This window comes from Perognathus longimembris, chromosome 10 (genome assembly GCF_023159225.1).
Source record: "Perognathus longimembris pacificus isolate PPM17 chromosome 10, ASM2315922v1, whole genome shotgun sequence".
Taxonomy (NCBI): domain Eukaryota; kingdom Metazoa; phylum Chordata; class Mammalia; order Rodentia; family Heteromyidae; genus Perognathus; species Perognathus longimembris.
Genome location: NC_063170.1, coordinates 53,825,660 through 53,850,179, shown reverse-complemented (window position 1 = coordinate 53,850,179; position 24,520 = coordinate 53,825,660). Strand labels below are relative to the sequence as shown.

The 24,520-nt window shown below is 46.7% G+C and overlaps 1 protein-coding gene across 3 annotated transcripts in view; it reads left to right on the top strand.

The window, feature by feature from the left end:
- Positions 1-15,571, top strand: part of Adamts9 (ADAM metallopeptidase with thrombospondin type 1 motif 9) — a 148,078-nt gene extending 132,507 nt beyond the window's left edge. For all 3 annotated transcript variants that reach the window (XM_048356091.1, XM_048356090.1, XM_048356092.1), the window contains 4 exons: positions 1,632-1,723; positions 6,700-6,804; positions 12,745-12,839; positions 14,750-15,571. In XM_048356091.1, the coding sequence (XP_048212048.1) occupies positions 1,632-1,723; positions 6,700-6,804; positions 12,745-12,834 (287 nt within the window). In that variant the 3' untranslated portion in view covers positions 12,835-12,839; positions 14,750-15,571. The remainder of the gene's footprint in view (positions 1-1,631; positions 1,724-6,699; positions 6,805-12,744; positions 12,840-14,749) is intronic.
- The last annotated feature ends 8,949 nt before the right edge of the window (positions 15,572-24,520 follow it).

Genomic DNA, 24,520 nt, shown 5'->3' with positions numbered 1-24,520 from the left:
GTTCACCACCCAAAAGCCAGAAGTGGAGCTGCAGTTCAAGTGGTAGCACACAAGGTTTGCATGAACAAGCTAAGGGGCAGCACCCAGGTCCTGAGTTCAAGTCTCAGTAGTGGCACGCGCACACACACACACACACACACACACACACACATACATACACACACACACACACACAAAGACCTTAAGGTCTCATGGTCTAGTGGGGGTTAGTGGGACATGGGGGTGCATGTAGGTATGGGGAACCAGATGTTAGTGAAGCAAAAGGAACAGCAGATCTGAAAACCCAAAGCTAAGCAGTTTGTAAAGCAACACCCCCCCACACACACCCTTCTGGCTCCCCCCAGCATAGTGTACAAGCAGAAAACTAAGTTTATCTGATTGTCAATTTACGGAAGAAAAATGGATCTTAGAATTACCTTTTCTAGCAAGCCAGCACAGGACTGATTTCCTACTCTGGCCAACACAGCGTTTCTGTTAGAGACATTAATCATAAGAGTGGGAGAAAAAAAAATATCTCAACATGTTCCCTAGGATGGATGGATGGAAGAAAAACAGAGATACTGAATAAATAATTTTTCCTCATTAACATTCTACCCATAATATTGCATTGCATTCCTCTTGGGATAAATGAAACTTGATTTGTACCAAAGGTAATTTTTAATTGCCTGCAGCTTGCCTAATGAGTGAGGGCTGAAGAGAGAGAGAGTCTGCAGTTTCTCCATTTAGAAAAAGAAGGCAGCCAAGACCCCAGCTCAGATTTATTGAGGTGCAGAAAGGGGCTCTCAGATTTCCCTCCCACCAAAGTGCAGCTCCCTGCAGAAAGACCTAGGCCTTCAGCAGGCCCTAACAGACAAGGCAGGAAGAGCCAAACTCTACCCTAGCACTCCCCTTACTCGGCACTGGGGGGGCTCATCTCAGAAGCAACCTGAGAGTTAAAATATGAGCTGTGCTCAGCAGTGTGTGTGTGTGTGTGTGTGTGTGTGTGTGTGTGTGTGTGTGTGTGTGTGTGTGATTTGGTTTGGGGTTGATTTGTTATTGTTGTTTTGCTTCTTGTTTTTGGTAAAACTACAAGCTAGTCCCACGCTTGAGAAACAGCCATTAATAATTTCAAGATGTGGGTTCTAATTGCTCCACATTTTGGCACTTCATCCTGCCTGGGCCACGGGAGGACAGGCAAACCTCAGAGACCAGCTCCTGAGTAGCTGGAAATGCTCCCCCAACCCCCCCCCCGCTTCCCCCCCCCCCCCGGCTTCTTGCCCCAGCCTGTGAGACAACGAAGCCGAAAGTTTGCAGTCTCCCCAGTTAGGCCACCGTCAGTGAGGCGATTCCCACACTTATTTCTGTAGCAATCGACTCCAAAAGTTCTGGGACACTTCTTTTGTGGGGAGGCCTGGGGTGGGCGAGGGGCGTACTATGAGGAGACAGATCGCCAGCACTGACAAAACCCAGGGAACCAAGTGCCCAGAACCACAAATCTAATGAGCATGCACATCTGGGTCCAGTTGTTCACGAATGCTTATTGTTTCTTTCTCTGCCATTCCTTCTTATTATCCATCTTCTGTCTCCCTGGTAATATCCTGTCCCTCCTCTGTCTCTGCCTGCCACCCCCCACTCCCCTCCCCACCCTGCAGCCACTGACTTACAGTTTGCGAGGACCAGTGAGGGACATCCTGTTCCTTTCGCCACCGCTGGGGACTGCTACAGTGCTGCCAAGTGCCCACAGGTATGTCCTGCTGGGGGGGGGGGCGGGGGGGCGGGGGGGAGCGGGGGGGGGGGGCTTACCCCATCTTGCCTCAGCAGCCCCTTCCAGCTCACTGTTTTGGAGATGCAATTAGAATGGCTGTTCTGCAAGGCCATTGGCCTGTGTAATGGTAAAATCTAGAAACAAGGTGTTAGATAGCAAGGACATGGCAGGAACATCTGTGATGCTCTCATCTCTAATTAACCACCAAGAAACCAGAAGTGGAGCTGTGGCTCAAGGGGTAGAGCACTTGCCTTGAGGAAAAAGGCTAAAGGACAGTGCCCAGGCCCTGAGTTCAAACCCCAGGACCAGTACTACACACATACACACACACACACACACACACACACACACACACACACACGGGGTGGGGGGGTAATGACACACTGTAGTAAACTACTGATGAGAATAGGTTAAATGAAAAGAATTAACTCATTACTTCATGCAGGGTGACTCCCACCACCCCCACCCCCACCCCCCCGCCATCTTTGTATTTGGGGTTTTGTTGTTACACTTATTGAGTTGCAGGAAGTTGGTAGGGGAAGGCGTTGATTTGTTTTGTTTTCCTTGTTGGGCCCCTATGTTTTCTAAAAAATATGTGTAAGTAGAGAAAGACGTTGGAAGGACTCCTTCAAAATCTTGTGGGGTGTGTTGGCAAGTTTTATGGGTAAGCACTGGATATTGGGCCTGTGGGTTGCCAGCTTTGCAGGCCTTGTGTGGGTTTCCCTTGGCTGCCCTTGCAGGTCATCTAGCATAGTCTTAGCATGTCAGCTGACGTTTATTAAGCGTCAGCTCTGGGCTAGGCACCGTCCTGGTTATTGAAAACTCACACATGCCCCTCCCCTGTCTACTTCATGGCCTGCTGGGGAGAGTGACAGGTAAACAATCATGATAGAATAATAATACATTCTGGATGTCCATGACTCGGTCTGTTAGCTGTGCAGAATGTGCAGAGTGCGTGCGTGCCTAGATGTAAATTCATGGTCTTCCCCTCCTAGATCTCTCTCCAGCTCCCTTCCCTTTCCCACGCTGTTCTTCTCCCCTGTCTGGCCCCTCCGAGGTGTGGCCATTTGAAACATGCTGTAGTCATCAGCCTTGGCTTTGCAAGTTTTGCAAAGTAGGCAGTGGTTGTTTTTTGTTGTTTTTTTTTTTTAATTTTTGCAAGAAGCCACTGCACTTGGATGGCAAGCTATGCATAATGAATGTGCTGTTCTGGGGGGAGAGGGGAGGAGTTGGCTTCTGAATATTCTTTGGTTCACAGGAGGTCTCCCCAGGGCTGTAAACAGTATTGGGAATTTCTCACTTGATGAATCTTCAAAGGTCCAGGACCTGGGACTGGGGGCCTTCAGAACCCCCCAGCACTGTCTCCCCAAGATGGATGGAGTCACCCCCAACCACAGGGACCATTGGAAGACAAATGCATCTTGACTTGCTTTTTAAAGAGGTGTAAAAGAGGCTGGGGTGGGGGGAATAAACAAAGGGCAAGATGGTGCCTCTGCTACTCCAGTCTGAACACCCCTGAAGTGCATCGTCTGTGGAGCAGTGGGTGGCCTCAGGCCCCCCATTAGTGTGGCTTGTTAATCTGCCTCTCTGTTCAGCCTTACTCAGATGCCTCAGGATTTCCTTGCTTCTCTATGCATGTCCTTGGTGAAAGTTAAGTGCAAGAACAGTCAGTTGTATTCTTTTATTTTAAATAATTGAGAGACAAAGGACTGGATTCACTCCATTCTGATGAGAAGCAGTAGCTGTTGACCTGTGAGAAGTTACCAAGTTATTTTAGTTTTCCTAACCCACGCTTCAAGTCATATCAAGTCCTTTTAGGATTCAGTTCTGTAGACGTTCATTGAGTTACTGAGCAGTACTACAGTCGTGAAAGATGGATTTTCTGCTGAGCATGCGTAGCGCATGCCTGTCATTGAGTTACTCAGGAGGCTGAGATCTGAGGATTGCCATTGGAAGCCAGCCCAGGCAGGAAAGGGCCTGAGATTCTCATCTCCAATTAACCAACAATCAAAAGCTGGACATGGAGCTGTGGCTCAAGTGGTAGACTGCTAGCCTTGAATGGGGGAATAAAAAACAAAACTAGAAAACAGCTCACAGGCTCTGAATTCAAGCCCCAGTGCCAGCACGAGAGGAGAGAGAGACAGAGAGAGAGAGAGAGAGAGAGAGAGAGAGAGAGAGAGAGAAAGAGAGAGAGAGAGATTGAGTTTAGAAATAAGTTTTCCAGGAAAAGGCTGTAGGAAGCCCAACTGTGCACTCTGCTTTGGAGTGGGTGGTTTGTCCGTTGACCCACGGGTTATGCAGAATTCAAAGAGAGACGCCTCTGAGTTTCAGTCATGTCTGCTTGATCCACTGCCTTTGCTTTGGGGATTTCTCTTTCTCAGGAGGGTAGTTCATCCCCCCACCCCTCACCCCATACCTCTTGTGTCCTGCCCACAGAGTGCCCGCACCACTGGCATTGCATTGATATCAATGATCCATGTATTGATCTTCTTTTTTTGTAAAGAAGGCACTGTGCTCTGCCTCCCTAAAGATGGTGGCTGTGAACCCTCACAGCACCCCCAAGGTGATGAGGAAAGCGGTGGGGAGGGAGGGCTTACAGAGGTGAGGTGACCTGCTCACACCCATATACCTGGTATTGGGCCAGGCTGGATTTGATCCTAATCACGTCTGAATGCATTTCCACCATGACAAATGTGTCTTTGGAACTCGGGGGCCAAGCAGAATCTCCACGGCATTCCCTCTTGTCATTGATGGAGCAGGACCTGTCGCTAGTTTAAGCACATCTCTTGCAAACCTCCCTGGACCACATAGGGTAGGCATGACTCGCAATTACTTTCCTTCTTTTGAATCAGCAGCAAGAGTTAGTGGCTACAACACTTAAACCAGTTAGAACCCAACAAGGAGGACTTCAGGGCCAAAGGTGACATAGAACAGAGCTCGGGGAAACTTCAGGGCTGGACTCCTCTGCGAAGATACTGGATGGAAATGCAGAGAAGGCAAGACAATGAGCAGGACAGTTCCTGTTGGATTTGGGGCTGTCCCTCTGCCTGTGTAGACTATGTACAGGGCATGCTCAGACACGGGATGTCCAGCTGGCTGGGGGCAGTGTCAGGACGGCAGGTAGGGCGGTGGCCTGAACCATGTACAAACTACCACGCCATGGCAGACCAAGTCTGTCTTCCGGAGGGAGGCTGGAAGGCAGTTTGAATACAAATCAGGAAAGGGGGATCATGGCAACAGAGTGGGCTAGGATGGCAGGGCTAGCTTGTCCAAATAAGAGTGACAGTGAGATAACAAAAGCCAGGCCAGTGCAGTAGGACTGAAAGTCCAAGATGAGCTTGGGCTACACAGTGAGACCCTGCATTAAATGATAACAACAATACCAACTGGGCGCACTCAACAGCAGACAAGAGCCACAACTCCTTCCCTACCCCTGGAATTCTCCCTTGAGGACCTGGGAGGTAATAGTTATTGAGACTCATCAGGTGGCTAGTTATATGTTACCAACTACTACTAATATAAATAAAGCTAGCCAGGCATCAGTGGCTCAGGCCTGTAATCCTAACTACAGAGATTGGAGGCTGAGATCTGATGATCATGGTCTGAAGCCAGTCCAGCCAGAAAAGTCCATGCAACTCTTACCTCCATTTAACCAGTAAAAATAAGTAAATACATAAATAAAGCCAGAAGTGGAGCTGTGACTAAAGTGATAGAGAACTGTTGATAAGTGAAAAAGTGAAGGGACAGTTCTGAGACCTTGAATTCAAGCCCTAGTATCAGTACCTATCTATCATCCATCTATGTATATCTTTGTAGACAGATATAGATCAATAAAGATATGTAAGGATTTATCATTAATACCAAACCCTTCCTGGGTAGAAGAGAAACAATTCGAAAATGAGGGGAAGATGCCAGTATTTGAGGTGTCTACTAGATACAGCCATGCATGGCTCGGCCTGATCTAGACCTCCCCACGGAATCTAGCAATTCTTTCATTACCTTCCATTTTGCAGATGGGCACATTGAGGTCCCGAGTCCGAAGCGCCTGTCCAGGAAGGAATCCCTGGGTTAAAGAGCTCAGTTGAGGTTCATGACTGTCTGGTTGTGAGCCCCCTCCCTTCTTTCTTGCTGTAGAGAGAAAGGTTTTGATCAGGTATTGAATCAGCAGGTTCAGAGATACCCTGTTTGTTCAACACAAACTGCCCTTTGCTGGGGAGGTTTTGAAGGAGAAAGAGATTGAGGAAGTGTGTGTGTGTGTGTGTGTGTGTGTGTGTGTGTGTGTTGCATGCACATACGCACACACATACACACCACCCTGTTGCAGATAAATTTTGAAGCGCCAGAGGCCACCTTTAAAGCCCCCGCTTAAGGCTTTGGGGAACTCTCCACAGTCGGGAACGAGGCTGGCTTGGTCCCTGGCAGTCTTGAGCAGGCCGAGCCTGCCCTCTGCTGGCTCTGCCGGGGCAGCATCTCTGCTTTGAAGTGGCGCCCTGCTGTGCTTAGAACCCGCAGTGTGTTTATGTCCCAGGGGGCTGGATGCCCAGCCAGCCTTGGCAGCTCGATCTTGTTAGAAAAATTAGACTGTGGCATTTTCTTCCTGAAGGAATCTGATAATTGTGAGCAGCATCGGGATTGCTGAGTAAGGGAGGCTGAGGGGAGGTGGTTGGGAAGGAAGACTTTGAAGTCAGGAAGATAGGAGCTGAGCTCTTCCTGTATCCCTCCCCCTCCCAGGGTGGGGGGATTAATCACCTTTGCTGGGCCTCAATTTCCTCATCTATAAAGAAAAAGTTCTTTCCTAGAGCTCTTGAGAGGAGAAGGAAGGCAGAAACCAACACCTTTCCTCAATGAGTGACTATCGTCACAAATGAATATGCTTCTTTCTAAAGTCCCTTTCGTGGTGTTGCCTTTGTGCAGGACATAAACTAAAAATCGTTTGTGCTGATCATCTGTTCCAGGGTCGGTTCAGCATCAACCTTTATGGAACAGGCCTGTCTCTTACGGAATCTGCCAGATGGGTCTCCCAAGGGAATTACGCCGTCTCTGACATCAAGAAGTCACTGGTAAGGCTGACTTCTAAGGGCTTGGGTTCTGGTGCCTGTCTATCGATATATATAGCTGTGGTGGTGGCATTAAAGGAAGGCATATGTTCTGCAACCTCGTCAAACCACGCAGCAATCCAGGGTAAAGTGCTGAGATGTGTGGAGCACTGAGGCTCACATTCCTTTTCTGGTGAGTTCTCCTCCAAGCTGTGAAGCCTGTCTGTGTTGGGGACGGTCACACCCAGGAGCTAACATCTCTAGCGTGCCAGTGGCTTGGCTCAGACACCTTGCATCTGGTCCACAAGCGACTCACTATAGAACCCAGAGAAAAGGATGTTGTGTGTTTCTTCGATTTTTATTTGTTTGTTTGTGGGTATGGGTTGGTTGTGGGGCTTGAACTCACGGCCAGGGAAGTGTCCCTGAGCTCTTTCACTCAAAGCTAGTGCTCTACCACTTTGAGCCACAGCTTCCCTTCAGGTTTCTGAGTGGGTAACTGGAGATAAGAACCCCATCAGGACTTTTCTGCCTTGGCTGTGTTTGAACCACAATCCACAGATCTTAGCCTCCAGCTATCAGTGTGTGATTCTTGGAAAAGAATCACAATCCCCCAGGGCCAGGTAATCTTTTTGGACAATTGGGGAAAATTGAAAGGGCGTGTGTGTGTGTGTGTGTGTGTGTGTGTGTGTGTGTGTGTGTGTTGTAAAATCTGGCCTTCTCATCTGTGTCCCCAGGAAGCCAGTTGGATCCACTGAGCAAGGCCCCCAGGGAGAGCGTGGCTCCAGAAGTGCTGTCTCTATGTGGCTTCCCTCCCCACGGGCACATTAGCCTCTCCCCTGAGGTTTGAAGCCTCTGTGACCAGGGTCCTTTCTCAGAATAAAGGGAACTCAAACCCCAGACAGTGACGCACCGGCCAGGGTAGAATTTCACCCCCTCATGATTGTAATGTGCCCCCACCCCAGGCAGAAACTGCATCTGCCCCCAGTCGTCTTTCTGTCTTGAGTCCTCATCACACTGGGACAGAGCCTGATTCCTGGGTGCATAGGTTTCCCCAGTCCTGCCTCGGTCACCAGCCCTTCTGTATGTGATCCCCTCAGATATGTGCGTAGAAAACTGTGAAAGTAGTTATCATTCCCAAGTAGAACTGCTAGATAAAATACCAGCAAGTATGCCATTGCATATAATTTGAACTTGAAATATGCAGTGAAGAGTTCTTTACTCTGTTCTATAGATTTCGTGCAACACACCTATTTTTAGTATTGTTTTTATCCAAAATTCAAATTTAACTGGGCAGTCTGTATTTTTATTTGCTGAATGTGGCAACTCTATAAAAAATTTTTTTTTCTACCTAGTCAAAATGAGAATATTAAGCAGCAGCTCAATCTGCCCCTCCCCTCCATAAAAAAAAAACACCTCATGGAAAGGAGGATGTCCAGTTACGATAGAAGGTTACTAGTATGGGGATTTGAACTCAAGGTTTCACATTTATTCAGCTTCTGCTTTACCACTTGAGCCATGTCCCTAGGCTTGCTTTTTGTAGCCTCACAGATTTTTCTGCCCAGGTTGACTTTTAACCTTGACCCTCCGAATCTCAGCCTCTTGAGCAGCTAGGATTACCAGCAACCAGCTAGATGTCCAGTTTTCCTAAACACCCTTTTCTGTCCAGAGAATATTGATTGAAAAACAAAATTAATTTCTTTTTATCACGGCATACCACGTCTTGAAATACTCATTATGTCTCAGTAACCCAGAAGGACAAAAAAGAAAGGTAACAGTGTCAAATGTGTTGGTAGGAAACATCAATGCGAACTGCAGTCCTGTTAGCCAATGCCAATCAACCCTGCAACTTTCCAGCCCAGACACTAAAAATAATTCAAGCCTGGAGCGCCACCTTCTGGAGACAGTGATTACTGCACCAACCATACCCGCCCTGGGATGGGTAGAGAGTTTATCTATCTCTAGGGCAGGAACCTGGATTGCCCAGCTCCTGGCAGCCTGTGGCCTGACTCTGATTTACATTGCAAGCCACAGAGCAGCGCCCCCTGGGGACTCTATGAGAAAGCGCACCTCCTTCACCCAGCCTGTGCTAGAGGCTGCGTCATTGAACGCGAAACAGCATCTCTTCATAGAACACTGCCCATCCTTTTCATTGTTTTGTTTTTTTTTAACTTCTGTTATTCTGTGTGCTGGCAGTATTTATGTTTAAACTTGGAGGCTTGCATCCTCTCTTGGCTTTTTTCCAAAGCTCACCACTGGCCTACTGGCATTTTACCCACTTGAGCCACACCTCCTCAGCTTTTTGCTAATTATTTTGGAGAAATGGAGCGCTTCTCTCTCTCTCTCTCTCTCTTCTGGCTTCACACTGTGATCCTCTAGGGCTCAGCCTCCTGAGTGGCTAGAATTATGAGCCACCAACTCCTAGCTATCTGTTTATTTTAACTTTTCTATCTATTGCTTTTTTGGTGAGGATTCAGCTCAGGGCCTTGGACTGGCGAGGTCCCCACCCCCTCTTAAAGAGTCTTGCATTATGCCCAGGTTGGCCTGCGTTGTGTCCCTCAGGTTGTGCTTCCAGTGTTGCTGGTAATGACCGGCATGTGACACTGTGCTTTGCTGTACAGAATCAGGGCTGTGCCACACACACACACACACACACACACACACACACACACACACACACCACCGTTGTCCTATCCTGGGCTGCTCTCAAACCTTGAACCCTCCATCTCTACCTCCCAAATCAGAAAGTTTATAGGCCGGAGCCACTGTACCCAGCTTACTTTATTTGTTCCCATTGTAGGAATCGAACCCAGCACTTCATACCTGCTAGGCAAGTGTTCTACCCCTCAGCCCCTCCCCCCAGCTCCAAGTGCTCTGGGTCTTTCCAAGAGAGGTCAGAAACACTCTGTTTCTAGCAGATTCTTGGGTGATACCCCAAATTAGACCAACCAGAAATTTCTTTCCAAACTCATAACCAGTTGTTCCATGGCTTGTGTAAACTGTGTGGCCTTTCAGTCCCCTCAGGACTCCCTGACGTCCTACTCTGAGGCCCCTCTGACATCAGACCCTGCTTTTCACAAAGCTCTTCCTGGCTCCCTTCAAATCATCATTTCTTTTCTTCCTGGAGCTCCCAGAGGGAAAACATGATGAAAATCTCACTGTTTTTGTTTTTATTGCTGGTTTTGTTTGTTTGTTTTCTTTTTGTTTTGTTTTGGATTTTTTTGGTGCCAGACCTGGAGTTTGAACTCAGGGCCTGGAGGCTGTCCCTAACCTTTGTTTCTCTCTGGTTTGTCTGCCCTGGCTGGCCTCGAGCCATGATCCTCAGCTCTCAATCTCCTGAGTAGCTAGGATTATAGGCGTGAGCCACCAGCGCCCATCCGAAAAACCTCACTTTGCCAAACCTGCTTGGCAAGAAAATGCTTCCCCCAGGGTGATTTGGGCTTAAACTGAATGCCACTCCCAGGGGGCACATCAGGTCCCCAAGCCTCACTATCAAGTCTACTGCTGATGCCCTGTGTGTGATGGGAACAACTCTTTCTCCTATTGGTGCTTGTGAAAAATAATCACACCTACGAAATTGTAAAGCCATGGCAGATCCATAACTTTGCAGAGGATAGATTCGGTTCTTCTCTTGGAGCTCATTTCAGCCAGCGAGTTATGGCTGCCAGGTAAGGACCTAGCAAGGCACAGTACTGTCCGGGGTTAGCACCTCTGCAGACAGCCAGCCCGCGAGGCATGGTGGCATCCAGCTGGGGCCAGAGTCCAGTCGCCTCCCAGGCTGGGTGCGACTGTGTTTGCCTGTTACTCTAGCTACCATGCCACTCATGAGCCAGGTGCGCACCAAGGAAGGAAGTGAGACCCTAACTCATAAACAGCCAGTGCAAAACAGGGCTGGAGGCGTGGCTCAGCAGTAGAGCACCTGAAAGAAATAGCATGTAAAATCGATCATAGTTACCCGTAAACCGTGCACACATAGGTGTGTAACAGACATACACATTCACACATGAGTGTATTCTTCCCCTCCCAGCCCAAGACAGTTATGGACATGCATATATATGCACATAAAGGTCATCTAATTTCCACAGGGATAGGCAGAACAAAACCTACACATAAAATGTCCTGGCACAGCAATTTTTTTTTTTTTAGCAAGAAAAGCCAAATATGGATGAAATTTGTTCCATTCCATGTCAGGTAGCTATGTCAGGAAGTTCTGTCAGAGCAAGGAGCCTTTGAGGAGTGTTCTGAAGAACTGACCAGGAAGGAGTTGGAGTGAACAAGTGCACGCTGAGAGGAAAAGGGAAGAGAGTTTGGGAGAATGGCATATGCAAAGGTCCTGGGGTGGAAAAGGCATGCCAGAAGAGCAAGCCATAGAAATGCAGGCGTATAGGAAAGAGATACCACTTCACTCTGGGGAGATGATCCAAAACATAGGGTGTAAGGCTGAGGCCAAGAGTCAGTAGCCTTTTTTTTAATGAAAGACCAGAGAGTAAATATTTTAGATTTGAGGGGCCAAAAGGAAAAAAGAAACCAGATAATGTCACATATGCATTCATATAATAAAAGAAGAATGGGTCAACACAGTCATTAATTATATTCAGTATACATATGTGAAAATGGAACCAGGTAACTTAAGGAGGAGATGGCTGGAGTTGGAAGGTATGGGTAAGAATGATGGAAGGGTTGACATTAATCTCAACACACATTCTTATAAACTGCTTTGTTGAATTGAAGCTCCTGTGTACAACTGCTTAAAGATCATACAAAACCATTAGACATTAAAAGTAATTAAAAAGAGAAGAGTGGGAAAAGGTTTAAATTCAAAATAATAAACCTTTTACTAAGTTAATTCTAAATAGGCGATTCCTTGTAATATTTACAATTTGCATATACTACACTTTGGTCAAATTCTCTTAATCTATCTAATAGAGTAAATTTTTAAATGTACATCTACAAGTGAAAACAAGGAAGGGGATGTTGACAGAGGAAAAGTATTTTTCTTAATGTTCTTTATTATCAGACATTAATTGTGAATGAATGCCTATCCGTTAGTGCTGATCTGTAGTGAGATTTTATGTTTCATGTTGCTACATTTCTTTCCACATTCATTAAGATTGCCGAACCCAGAGAGCTGTCCACAAGGATCTAACTTTAATTGAGCATGCTTGTAACTTGGCAGGCATTTATAGAATTCTATTAGCATTTGTTTCTCCTGATATTTGCCTTTCAGTCTGTGATTACACTGCAACTTAATCACTTGAACTGGAAGCTTCTCAATTGAACACCCTCATTCAATAGATCTTCAAGTATGAAATCCCTTCCTACTTAAATCAGTCCAAACACAATCATGGAATTGCAGTTTCTACTCAGAAAATCAGCCCCTGAAAGTTCACCTGGTAGAGAGAGGGGTAGGCTTCTTGGTTTAACTTCCGGAAACACAGGAAGTATGACAGCCAGGTCCGCTTTTATTGGAATGGATTTACTACAGTATAAACTCTGCCTCTAAAAAAAAAAAAATGTAATCTTAATCTTGAACTCAGAAAAAAAAAAAACAACAAACATACCACATCAGCTACTGAATTTCCCTGTGGTAAAATGAGGCAAGAAAGTCAAACCGTGGTTCTCACAAAGCAATTCTGAAATCAGTGATAGTCCATGTTAGTCAACAAGGTCCCCACTGTAAATGGAACTCCCTGTGCATTGAAGATCTGCCTCCTCCTTCTGGAAACTAGAAACTAACCAGAGACTTCGAAGCACTTACAGTGGAGCAGGCTTTAAATGTGTCCAGTTTCATTCTTCTCCACTCAACACCCATCCACCCATCATAGCAGATTCTTCTGGCTCTGAGCATGAGGGGTGGGCTTCCTTTCCATTCTCAAGGCCACCTGCTGTGTGTGCAGAAAGAACTCCTCCCACTGCCGGCAAGCATCTGGCTGGCAAACAGTCTAAGGCCATGTTGTCTCTTGGCAGGACGGAACCCGAGTCCTAGGGAAATGTGGCGGTTACTGTGGAAAATGCACCCCATCCTCTGGTACAGGCCTGGAGGTGCGAATTCTATAGCTAAGGTAAGAATTTCTGTGTCTGTCTGTCCACCTGTCTGTCTTGTAATTACTTTCTGTAGCCTAACCAGGGTTCCTGTGAAGCATCTTGAAGCTGACCTGCTACTGTGCTATTTTTTATCCACCAACTCATCTATCTGTCTGCACGCAATGGAAGCCATATGTTCTTCAGTCTTGGGCATGAGGGTCCTAGGCCTTATGTGTTCGGTTTTCATACATGTGAGAGAGAGAGAGAGAGAGCGAGAGAGAGAGAGCGAGAGAGAGAGAGAGAGAGAGAGAGAGAGAGAGAGGAGAGAACACCAAACCAATAGTTGGACTTGAACTCAGGCATGGGCAGGCATAGTTCCCTAGCTTTTTTCAGTCAAGACTGGTGCTCTACTACTTGAGCCATACCTCCACTTCTTATTCTTTTTGCTGGTTATTAAGTGAAGCTAAGAGCTTTCATAAACTTTCCCACCTGGGCTGGCTTTGAACGTTGATCCTCAGGTGTCAGTAGCTAGGATTGGGTAGCTGGGATTACAGATGCCCGGCCCGATACAGGGACTTCTGATGTAGGGGACTCATAGATCAGGTTTTGATAAATGCTACCCAGGAATTTAATAACAACAACAGTAATTATAGCAATGGCATTACTGGGCCCCTGCCCACCATGTTAAGCAATTTACATACATGACATTTTTTTAATACATACAAGTCTGTAATGTGGCACCGTTGCCCTCATGGTGCAAAGCAGGTTCCCAGCATGACCAGCAGCACCTGGGGACTTGTCAGAAATGCAGAATCTCAGGCCCTGCCCTATGCCTAAAGTTAGAGTCTGCACTCAAATGAACTCCCTCAGAGCAATTCCAGTAACATTTAGCAGTGGCTGGTCTCACTACACTGGTCCCCCTGCTGGACACAGGCCTGAATTGCAACTCTTTTCTCCTCTTGGTCTTTTCACAAGGAAGAAGAGCTCACCACCGTATCTTTTAGTATCAGTCCATCTATTACCCTCTACAGCTCTTTAAGATCCAGAGACAGAAGTGTCTGTTTGAGGTGTGTGTGTGTGTGTGTGTGTGTGTGTGTGTGTGTGTCTGTGTCTGTGTGTGTGTGTCTGTGTGTGTGTGTGTGTCTGTGTGTATTTTGTTTTGTTTTGTTTTTTGCCAGTCCTGGGGCTTGAACTCAGGGCCTGAGCACTGTTCTTGGCTTCTTTTTTTTTTTTTGCTCAAGGTTAGCACTCTACCACTTGAGCCACAGCACCACTTCCGGCTTTTCCTATATATGTGGTGCTGAGGAACCAAAAACCCAGGGCTTCATGTATACGAGGCAAGCACTTTACCACTGGACCATATTCCCAGCCCCTGTGTGTTAGTATTTTAATGTGTAATTAAACATCTGACTACAGAATTATGTTCTTAAATTAGTAGTATTTCTGCTGTAAGGGGCCAAGGGAATATGGGTAATATGGTAAATGGCTGAGATTTCTAAGGAATGTCTTAGGTTTAGGGGTGGCTGGATACAGAGGCTCAAACAGTTGTCAGTTGCTCGGCAGTGATGGCTCTTAACTTGCCTGTAGTATTCATACCCAGGCAATATACATATTATAGCTGCATAATGTACATGTTATGAATATATGGCATGCAGATTATTTAAAATGCATAATATATATGATAAGAAGCTTGGGAAGCAATATGCCACTACTTGAGTATGTGGATATTGTCTCGAGAAGTGGATTCCAACCTAGTCATTTTTTATTCTTTATTACTTTTCTGCAACTTCCAGGTCACTAGAGCGCAAATGAAAACAGAAGTGCTTCTTAACTCTAAAGCAAATCATGTGTTACTTGATTCTATCTGTAAAAATCACTATGATCTATCTACTCTAGACTTAGGGCACTTGAGACAGAAGAATTATATTTCCGGATTTCTTTATTTCAGGTGCTCTGAAGAGGAAGCCATTCTGGGATGGATGAAGGATAGTAATGCAATACCTCCACCTTAAGTTAGAGTGCATGCGTACGTGTGTGTGTGTGTGTGTGTGTGTGTGTGTGTGCGTGTATGCCTGTACACTTATGTATGTGAGTGTGTGTATGTGTGTATATAGGCATATGTATATAGACATGTATATAGATATATATAAATATATATACAGGTTGAGCATCCCTGATTTGAAAATCTGAAATGCTCCAACTTCTGAAACTTCCAATCACCACTACGACTCCTCATATGGGAGAATTTCTCACCAAGACAGTGCTTCGTGCACACCCATTATTTAAAGGCCTGTGCGAAATGACCCCGTACACAAAGCAGTGTGTAGAAGGTGCGTCTGAAACAGAAGTCATATTTCATGTTTTAACCTTTGAGTTTCATTCCCAAAAGATCTCATTATGTTTATTCAGCTACTGCCACATTCGGTGAAAAGTCTAGAATCAGAAACAGGACCACCCCCAAGTATCTATAAATGAGGGTTACTCAACCTGTGGAATATCCTAATGATGTAAAGTTTAATATTTATGTCTGAAATTATTTATTGTGATGTAATATTTTTTGTACGTAAAATGAGTTTATGGTGACTGCCTTGGCATCGCGTGGTTCCTGCAGTCCGACCGCAGCGTTTTACGTACCCTACATTCTATGTCGTTCCAGAACAGAGGTGACTTTGTATCACGGTACACTCTTGTTTACTTCTTACCTGTAAATGTGTTCCTGGGACTTTTATTTTTTTTTTTAATTGTGATGTACTTGTGTCCTTGTTTTTTTTTTTTTTTTAAACAACCTAGCCGTCATCAAGGTGCTATGAAAGTCACATAAAGGCTGTTATTGGCCATTGTAGGAAAATGATCATTAGCCAATAAGTAATTAGTGTTATCACAGCCGGTGCCAGCTATTCCTTGTATTAAGTATTCCGTGTCACATGATCTCGGGGAAAATGAAAAACAAAAAGTGTGCTGCCTTGGTGCTATTGTATTTTTTTAAAGCGATCTTCAGGCTCCAACATGTAAACACTTTTACGAAAAGGGAGGATGAAGGACACTTGCCAGTGGACCTGTCACTTGGGGAGAATAAGAGCAGCTATGGGCCCTGATTTCTGGACATGCGTTCTTTGGGAAAAAAATCAGACTTTCGTTGTTGTTGCTGTTGTTGTTGTCCTTGTCGTCAGTATTCTTCGCTTCTGCCTATGGTGCCTTGGTCTTCTGCAGCCCCCCACACCCTGGCCACAGAGTGACACTGGGACAGGGGAGGTCCTCTCACTGTCTCGCTGACGAGCTCAGGACAGAGGAGGCCCCGGCAGGGACGGGCCACCTGCACCCCGCAAGCGCTCCGAAACATAAGCTGTGTCATCCGGGCCGGGGGAAACGGTGGCCAGTGAAGAACACTCTTCACGTCCACGCCATGAGCCCAGCGCTGAGCCGTGGGGTCGAAGACGCCTTCCACACTCGTACCCGAGACCTTCCGAGCTTCTGTGAACCCACCTTCTGTGATTGCTTTCCAAACTGGAGGTGCTGACGTGCCGGCCGTCGTGCCCTTCCACGCTGATGGGAAGGGACGGACGCCGGCACCCGTGGGCCATGCCACCCGTGGGCCATGCCAGACACGCAACCTGAGAATCCTCCCGCACTTCCCAAACCAAAGAGATGAGGAAAACCTGGCGGGGTTCCCCACCTCCACGCCGAGTGCTCCAAGAAAAGGTATACTCCATGTATGAATATGCATTACTCTCTACTATTAATGAATTAACACATTGTGAAAATTTATTATGAATAAATACCATGACCACATCCAAATCACATGTGTGTTGCATGGTTTCTAGACCTGGTTCAGGTTGGAATGAGAATGCCTGGAATGGCGGCTACTCCCGGGGCTGAGATCTAAGGATCACGGTTCAAAGCTAGCCCTGGCAGGAAAGCTTGCAAGACTCTTATCACCAGTTACCTACCAAAAAGCCAGAAGCGGAGCTGGGATATCTCCGGGTATTTGTGTTAGTTTACAAGATGGAGAAGACATGCAGGTTTTTCTTAACCTTGCCCATCAGTTGCCTCTCCTCAGATAGCTTGGGGAAGAAGACTCCCCTCTAGCCTGCACCTTCTCAACCCTTCATGTCCAGTGCTTCTTCCAGAAACCAAGCACATACATCCTTGTGGTGAGAAATACATGGGCCAACAAAGCAGAGATTTAAGTGGAGTTTGGGGCCTCTGTTGTTCATTTTATAGAATGATGGTTCCTACCTTTCAGACTAAAGGTGCCCGGGGAGAAGAGAGCTCGGGAGACCTGTCCAGGAGCAGCTAGTGACTAGTGGATGACCACCCAGAGCTCTGCTTCATCTCATCTCCCAGCCAGCTAAGAGAGTAGGTGACAGGGAGAGAATGCAGAGCCTCAGAAAAGCGAATAGGCTCAAGCTTACACCTAGTGAAGAAGTGGCAGTCTAGCTGTGATTGGGTCACGCTGATGCTTCTGGACCAATCAGCAGCAAGAAGACTGGGGTTAGGTTCATTTAAAGTCAAGTGATTGACAGCTTCAGTTTAAGAGAGAGAAGGGGAGAGAGAGAGAGAGAGAGAGAGAGAGAGAGAGAGAGAGAGAGAGAGAGAGATTATCTCTTCTAAGCCTCCAGTCTTAATTGCATTAGGGCCTTGTCCTTATGACCTCTCTTAGCCTCTGTTGTTGGTTTTTTTAATAGATGTTATGTTGAAATCTAGTCACATATTGGTTAGGGTGTCAATGTATGAATGGGGAGGGGGCGCATACAACCCCAAAATAAAATAGACCTTTCTTTCTCACTTGCTGTCCCTGTGGAGGTTGGCACGTGGGGTGGGGGGGGGGGTATTGGTGGGGGGGGGGGTGATTCTAACTCTGTGTAGGAGGCTTCAGGCTCCTTCTCTTGGCTAACTGGGTCATCCTTAAAGTCATCGTGGCTTCAGGCTCATTCCCACAGGTATAGTCCAGCCTGCAGGAAGGAAGCCCCTGCGGGCAGGTAACTTATTCTCAGCTCCCAGTTCAGCCACAGCCAGCTGGGAAAGGCCCTCTGGTTGGTACCAGGGTGCCTCTACCCAGGTGGAGGTGAGAAGCAGGAAGGAGGATGGCTCCTGGGGACATGATCAGCCTCTGCCACAAGCCGTGAGCAAAAACAACGGAATCCTCTTGCCCTTCAGAGAGCTCCCATCCTAGTGATGGTGGGGGAAATAAACCAATTAACAAGCAAACCACCCTGCCCGTCTTCCCCAGTGTGTATCTGGCTGTATTACGGTGACCCTTCACTGAGCACCACGGTGTGAAGTGGCATGGCATGGCATTCTCTGAGGGCTTGCATTCTCAAAAGCTTTTCGGTATGCCTTAGTGGGTGGATTTTCTTCAAGACCCGGTGCACTAGGAAGCCAGAAGCGCCAGAGACAGAAACAAAGCGTGAAAGAGGAAGAAGAGCTCTGGGTGCCCAGGAATGAGCATGTTGCTGTATCAAAAGGATTCCCGCTTTACATATGTCCAGGACTGCAAGCACAGCTGCTGTGGGGGCACCGGCACAGCCTGCCATCAAGCTTGGCGGGTGTGAAAGGCAGCTGTCACCACCAGATGGCAGGAGAGAGCCCTGCGCTGTCACTGCCCTGTCAAGCCCAGACCACAGCTCTTGAGCTTGTGGCTTGGTTCTGTTCATTTTAGGCATGACCCAGCCAGGTCCTGATGACAATTGTTAGGGACACAGGACCCTATACTGATTAAGGGGGCTCCCCCTTGAAATTAAAATGATCAACAAGCCATGAGTTTTGTTTTATCATGGAAAACTGGACACCAGTGGCTCACATCTATAATCTTAGCTATTCAAGAGGCTGAGCCCTGCAAAGCATGATTGAAAGCCAGACTAGTGAGACAACAAAAGAAAGTAAACCTGGGCTGTTGAATGGCTCAAGTGGTAGAGCACCAGCTGAGCAAATTAAAGGGCCTGTAAACCATGTATAAACACCCAGGCTTTCAACAAGGCAGCAGAATGCTTCCTGTGACTGCCCAGCTACTTTCTGCAGAAGTAGCTAGTGACTAACACCTGTAATGCAAATGCTAGTTACTCAGGAGGCTGAGGACTAAGGATGATGGCTCAAAACCAGCCCCAAGAGACACTAATCTCCAGTTTATCAGCAAGAAGTTGAAAGTGGAGCTCAGGCTTACGTGGTAGAGCACCTGCCTTGAGTTAAAAACAACTAGGCAAGAGCATGAGGCCCTGAGTTTAAGTTCCAGTACTGCAGCAAAGTAAGAAAAGTAATTAATTAAGAGTTGAAAAGTAAAGACAAAGTCAGTTAGACTTGTCTCCTATTGCGCTGCTGCTGATGACTGGACCTGGAGTATGCCATAGAGGCCATTAGCAATGCTACCTGGTATTCTGGGCTTTCTGCTGGTGCTTCCCACCACAGAAGGCCAGACAAGAGGGGCTGGCTCATTTGTATCCCCTCCATCTCAGGACTGAAATACACCTACTTTGCACTCTGCAGCTGTTGGAGGCAGAGACCTGTGGCTTTTGCGAAGCCCTGGATTGTCTTTCTACCTCCTCCCTCAGGCAGCAGTCCGCTAAGGAAATGAAGGGGTTGAAACAATTGCCTGACCAGTTTGAGTCAACCCAGGAGCTGGCAAGTCCATGATTCTCATACAATTTACTAAGTATTTTCTTTGTAGCTGTCCTGGAAGTCCAATTGGGACTAATGGCTGCAACTACCAGCCTGCAAGTGCCAAAGTGATTTCCGCATCAGGGAGCCATTGTCCACCTCCCCCCAACCCTCAATTGCTGTAGGAGGGGAGCAGTCTGAATGGCCACTGTCCAGCTCCCCATCCAATGCCAGAAAGGCCTGAGTCTTCACCATGTGCGTTCTGCCTCGCTGTGTGTCCTAAATCATTTCATTGCTCCATTTTTCCTGTGGAGTCAAAGGTTTCCTTGGTAATGAAAAAAACATTATAATCACCCCTGGCACCCAAGAAATGGCTGCATTCACAGTTGTCAAAACAGCCTGTGTACGTGTGAGGGATGCAGCTGCCAACATCTGGAACAGGTACTTTGCGCTGTCTCGGTGTTCTTCCTTTGGAAATCAGGTAACCGGTAGTCGGACATTGTATGATAATTCAAGGATTACATGGAATACTATACACTGAACACCCAGTCCTAGAAGAGGGGTTGGCATGCAGGACAGGAAGTAGATACTTTTGATCTTGTCTCTTCCCCCATCAGCATCATCTTCATGATCTTCACCCTCCTCCTGCTCCTCCTCCTTCTCTTCCTTGTCTTTGAGAGGCATCATCATCATCTTTTAGGAAGGACTTTGAGAACTTATGAGGCAGTAACAAGGCTGTGGCACTTGTACCTGTCATCCCAGCTACTCAAAAGGCTTGAGACCTAGAGGATCAGCTTCCAAAGCCTGCCCAGGCCGAAAAGTCTGTGAGACCCCATCTCTCATTAAGCAGCAAAAAGCTAGACTGGACTGAGGCGTAGCTCAAGCAGTAGAGCAGCAGTTGTGAACAAAAGTGTGGAGGCAGAGCATCAAGTGCTGAGCTCCAGCCCTGGTACTGGCAAAGAAAGGGGAAAAGGAAGAAAGGAATTGTGAAGAAGAAAAAGTACCATTCTAATCACAAGCAAAGTGTAATGAGAAATTACACATTTGCCAGAGCAAGGTTTTACTTCCATGGATAAAGATGAGCACCCTGTTAAAAAGGAAAGAAAGAAGAAAGGCAAAAAGACAAACAGGTACTATTCGGAAACTTTATCTCTAAAAATGACAAGCAACTAGAAACCCTAACTTGTTTCCTAATGTGTGAAATATAAATCAGAACATTGAGCAAGGAACAGTAAGGAAAAATTCGATAGTGCTTAGCATTTGCATTTTTTTTTTTTTGTCAGTCCTGGGCCTTGGACTCAGGGCCTGAGCCCTGTCCCTGGCTTCTTCCCGCTCAAGGCCAGCACTCTGCCACCTGAGCCACAGCGCCACTTCTGGCCGTTTTCCACATATGTGGTGCTGGGGAATCGAACCGAGAGCCTCATGTGTAGGAGGCAAGCACTCTTGCCACTAGGCCATATTTCCAGCCCAGCGCTTAGCATTTGCAAAAGTGTTCTCTTTGGGGTTTTTTTTTCCCTCTCTTTTGGGCTTTTAAATAATTTTGTTTCTCTGCAGTACATTCAGAGCAGCTTTTATGGGAACACAAATTGATAGGTCTTCCAGAGGGCTGTTTGGTCTCAAAAACTCAAAAAATTTTAAATACACTTAATGTTTTCCTCAGAATAGAACAGGCCTTCCATGTGATGGAAGTGTCTTATAGAATTATTTGTAAATAGCAATCATCTAAATGCCTCACAGAGTAGACTGTTAATATGGCTTGTAAACTCAGAGTGTGTCAGTTATCAATTGCTGCATTACAAGTCAGTCCACAACTTAGTTGTGTATGGTACAGCATGGGATTTTTTTTTCAAGTATTGTAGTTGTACAGAAGAGTTTCCATTTAACAAGGAGACTTATATGGAAATTACTGTATGTGACGTTAAGTTAATAACATCAAACAAAAACAACCCACATGTGTTGTCCCCCGACCCCTTTTTTTGTGGATCAGGAATAGGATGTGGCTCAGCTGGTTCTAAGATCCCTGCAGAATATCTCGTGGTCCATTCCATGGTGATGGGATGAGGTTTGTTGTTGGTTCCTCCTAGCTCTGGTGGGCTGTTGCAATATTTCAGGTTGTGGACTGTCTGGGTTTCTTACCCCTTGCATCTCCTCATTGGGCAACTTAGGACATGACAACAGGCTCCATCAATGTGACCAACATGGAAAGATCCAGAAAGAATCCAGCAAGATGGGAGCCAGAATTTCTTACTAACTAATCTCAGAAGTGTCAGCCCAACCCTTTTGCTATATTTTGTTTCTTAAGAAAGCTGTTCCTCATGAAATCCTAAACATCAAGAGTTTTCTATTCTAGCTGGGTGCTGGCAGCTCACATCTGGAATCCCAGCTACTCAAGAGACTGAGATCTGAGGATTGTGGTTGAAGCCAGACAGGGCAGAAAAGTCCCTTGAAACTCTCCTCTCCAATTAACCACTCAAAACAGAAGTGGTGCTGTAGCTCTACTAAGTGGTAGAGCACCAGCTTTGTGCAAAATAGCTCTGGGACAGCACCCAGGCCCTGAGTTCAAGCCTCCTCCCAAAAGTTTTCAGTTTTATACTTTTCAATATTGATTTCTACTAAAAACAACAACAACTAAGAACCTTATCCTCCCTAATCACCATGACCACTAACCTTTTAAATAAATCTTTTGCATCACCTTGGGCCTTGTTTTCATCTTAAAACACTTCTGCTTGTCTCCAACATCTCTTGCAGATGATCTGTGAAAACCACAATCAAGCCCTCACCCCATTGTGTGGCGATCTGATTGCTGTGTCTCTTTAAACCCCCATCATTTTTGTTCCTACTGTGGACTGTGGAGAAGAAGGGAGGCAGAGATCCTATCTGCATTTGTCTTAATGTTTTCATGTGTGTGTGTATTGTTCTTGAACTTGACCTCTACCCCTGGGCTTCCTGTGAACTGAACACTGGATGTGAGGACTATAGATCCAGGAGGAGTATTTCAGAAGTAGCAACCTGCCCTTCGTATTAAAGGAGGAACTAGATGGCTGATTGCATCACTTGACCAGAATGGGCTTCTTCATTTCACAAAGCCCTTCTAGCCTTGCCTACAACCCAGGAAGGGCTGCCACCAGGAAAATACATGCCCTCCCTAATCCTTTTAGCTGTGAGAAACCACACCTCAGCTACCTTCATCCTTCCAAGCACTGTCTCAGATGAGGACCCACACTCTCCCTCTCGAACTCTGCATGGCTGGGTTCTTTTCATCCTTTCTCGAAAGCCATCCTCCACCAAGCACCCTCTCACCCATGATCCTGTTTGCTTTTCTTTTGGAATTTATGACAGTTCGTTAAGATGAGTCAGTTGCATTGTGTGTGTGTGTGTGTGTGTGTGTGTGTGTGTGTGTGTGTGTGGTGTGTGGTGTGTCTGTCTGTCTGTCTGTCTGTGTCTGTGCCTATGTCTGTGTCAGCGTCTTTATGTAGTCATGAGTTTGTGTTTTTTTTTGTTTTTTTTTGCCAGTCCTGGGGCTTGGACTCAGGGCCTGAGCACTGTCCCTGGCTTCTTTTTGCTCAAGGCTAGCACTCTGCCAGTTGAGCCACAGCGCCCCTTCTGGCCGTTTTCTAGATATGTGGTGCTGGAGAATCGAACCCCGGGCTTCATGTATACGAGGCGAGCTCTCTTGCCACTAGGCCATATTCCCAGCCCCTCATGAGTTTGTTGTCCAGCCTCCCACTCTTGAATGCAAACACTCGCAGTGTGTTTCTACTTGAGCTTTAAAAAGTCTACTTTCTCAGAGCAATGCAAAGCTTTACAGTGTGCCAGATCAACAGCTTCATCACCTGGGGACTTGTTCACCATTCACATCTGAGGCCCAGGTGCAGACTGACGACTGAGAAGCTGTTTAACAGAGTCTCAGGTGAATTCCAGTGCATTTTAAACTGGAGACTCCCCCAGTTCCACGCCCCTTCCCCCAGCTCGAGGGCTCCAACAGCGGGGGGCCCAAGCACTGCCAAGCGGAGTCTCCCAGCTCACTCCACTATGTGGCTTCTAGCCTGAACTGTTTACCTCAAGACTTATCTTCTCTGATTCCTTTCCTCTGGATTCACGCTGCTTGTAAATATTGAAGCTGACATTAACCCATGTTAGAACTGTTCCCTGAAGGAGCCAGTGTGTCCAGGTGAGCACATGGAGCTGCAGATATCTGGGTGGGTGCATGGTTAGCACGCACTGGGGGGTCCACTGGCACCCTCATTTACCTTTCCCCTGGTCTTGCCTAGGAAGCAGATCTGGTTGCGAGGTAGTCTTAAGCATGATTATTTTCTTTTTTTGAATCTCTCTCTCTCACTCTGTGTGTGTGTGTGTGTGTGTGTGTGTGTGTGTGTGTGTGTGTGTGTTGGTATTGGTGCTGGTATTGGTGTTGGTGTTGGTACTAGGGCTTGAACTCAAAGTTTGGGAATTGTCTCATAGCTTTTTCACTCAAGGCTGGCACACTATACCACTTGAGCTACAGCTCCACTTCAAGCTTGTTGCTGCTTAATTGGAGACCGAGTCTCATGGACTTTCATGCCCTGGCTGGCTTTGAACCATCATCCTCACATCTCAGCCTTCTAAGTAGCTAGGATTATAAGTGTGAAGCACTGGTCCCTGGCTTCCACTTTATTTCTTAAACATGGGTTGAAGTCAACTAGCACCATGTCATGGAACTGGGGTTGACCCTAGCCTGGTGCCTTGACATGCAGACAGAGCAGGGAGGCGGCGTCTTAGGCTGGCCTCTGTCCCTTAGGCCTAATTTTACTCCTGATCTTGGGCATCTGTTATCAGTGGCTGGGCTTTCATCCCTTTAGGATGTCCACAGTGTCCAGGAGCCACACAGGACCAAGCAGACACAGTGGTCATCTTCACTCAGAAAAATTTTCTTGGTGACCTTAGTATGTGCAGTGAACAGCCTCAAGGGCATTGCAGCCATTAAAGAACAAGGAACAGGCAAAACACCCACTGTTTTTGTTTGTTTTGGTGATACTGAGATTTGAACTCAGGGTCTCCCAATTGTTGAACAAGTAATCTGCTTCCTAGTCCTTTTCCTTCCTCCCTCCCTCCCTCCCTCCCTCCCTCCCTCCCTCCCTCCCTTCCTTCC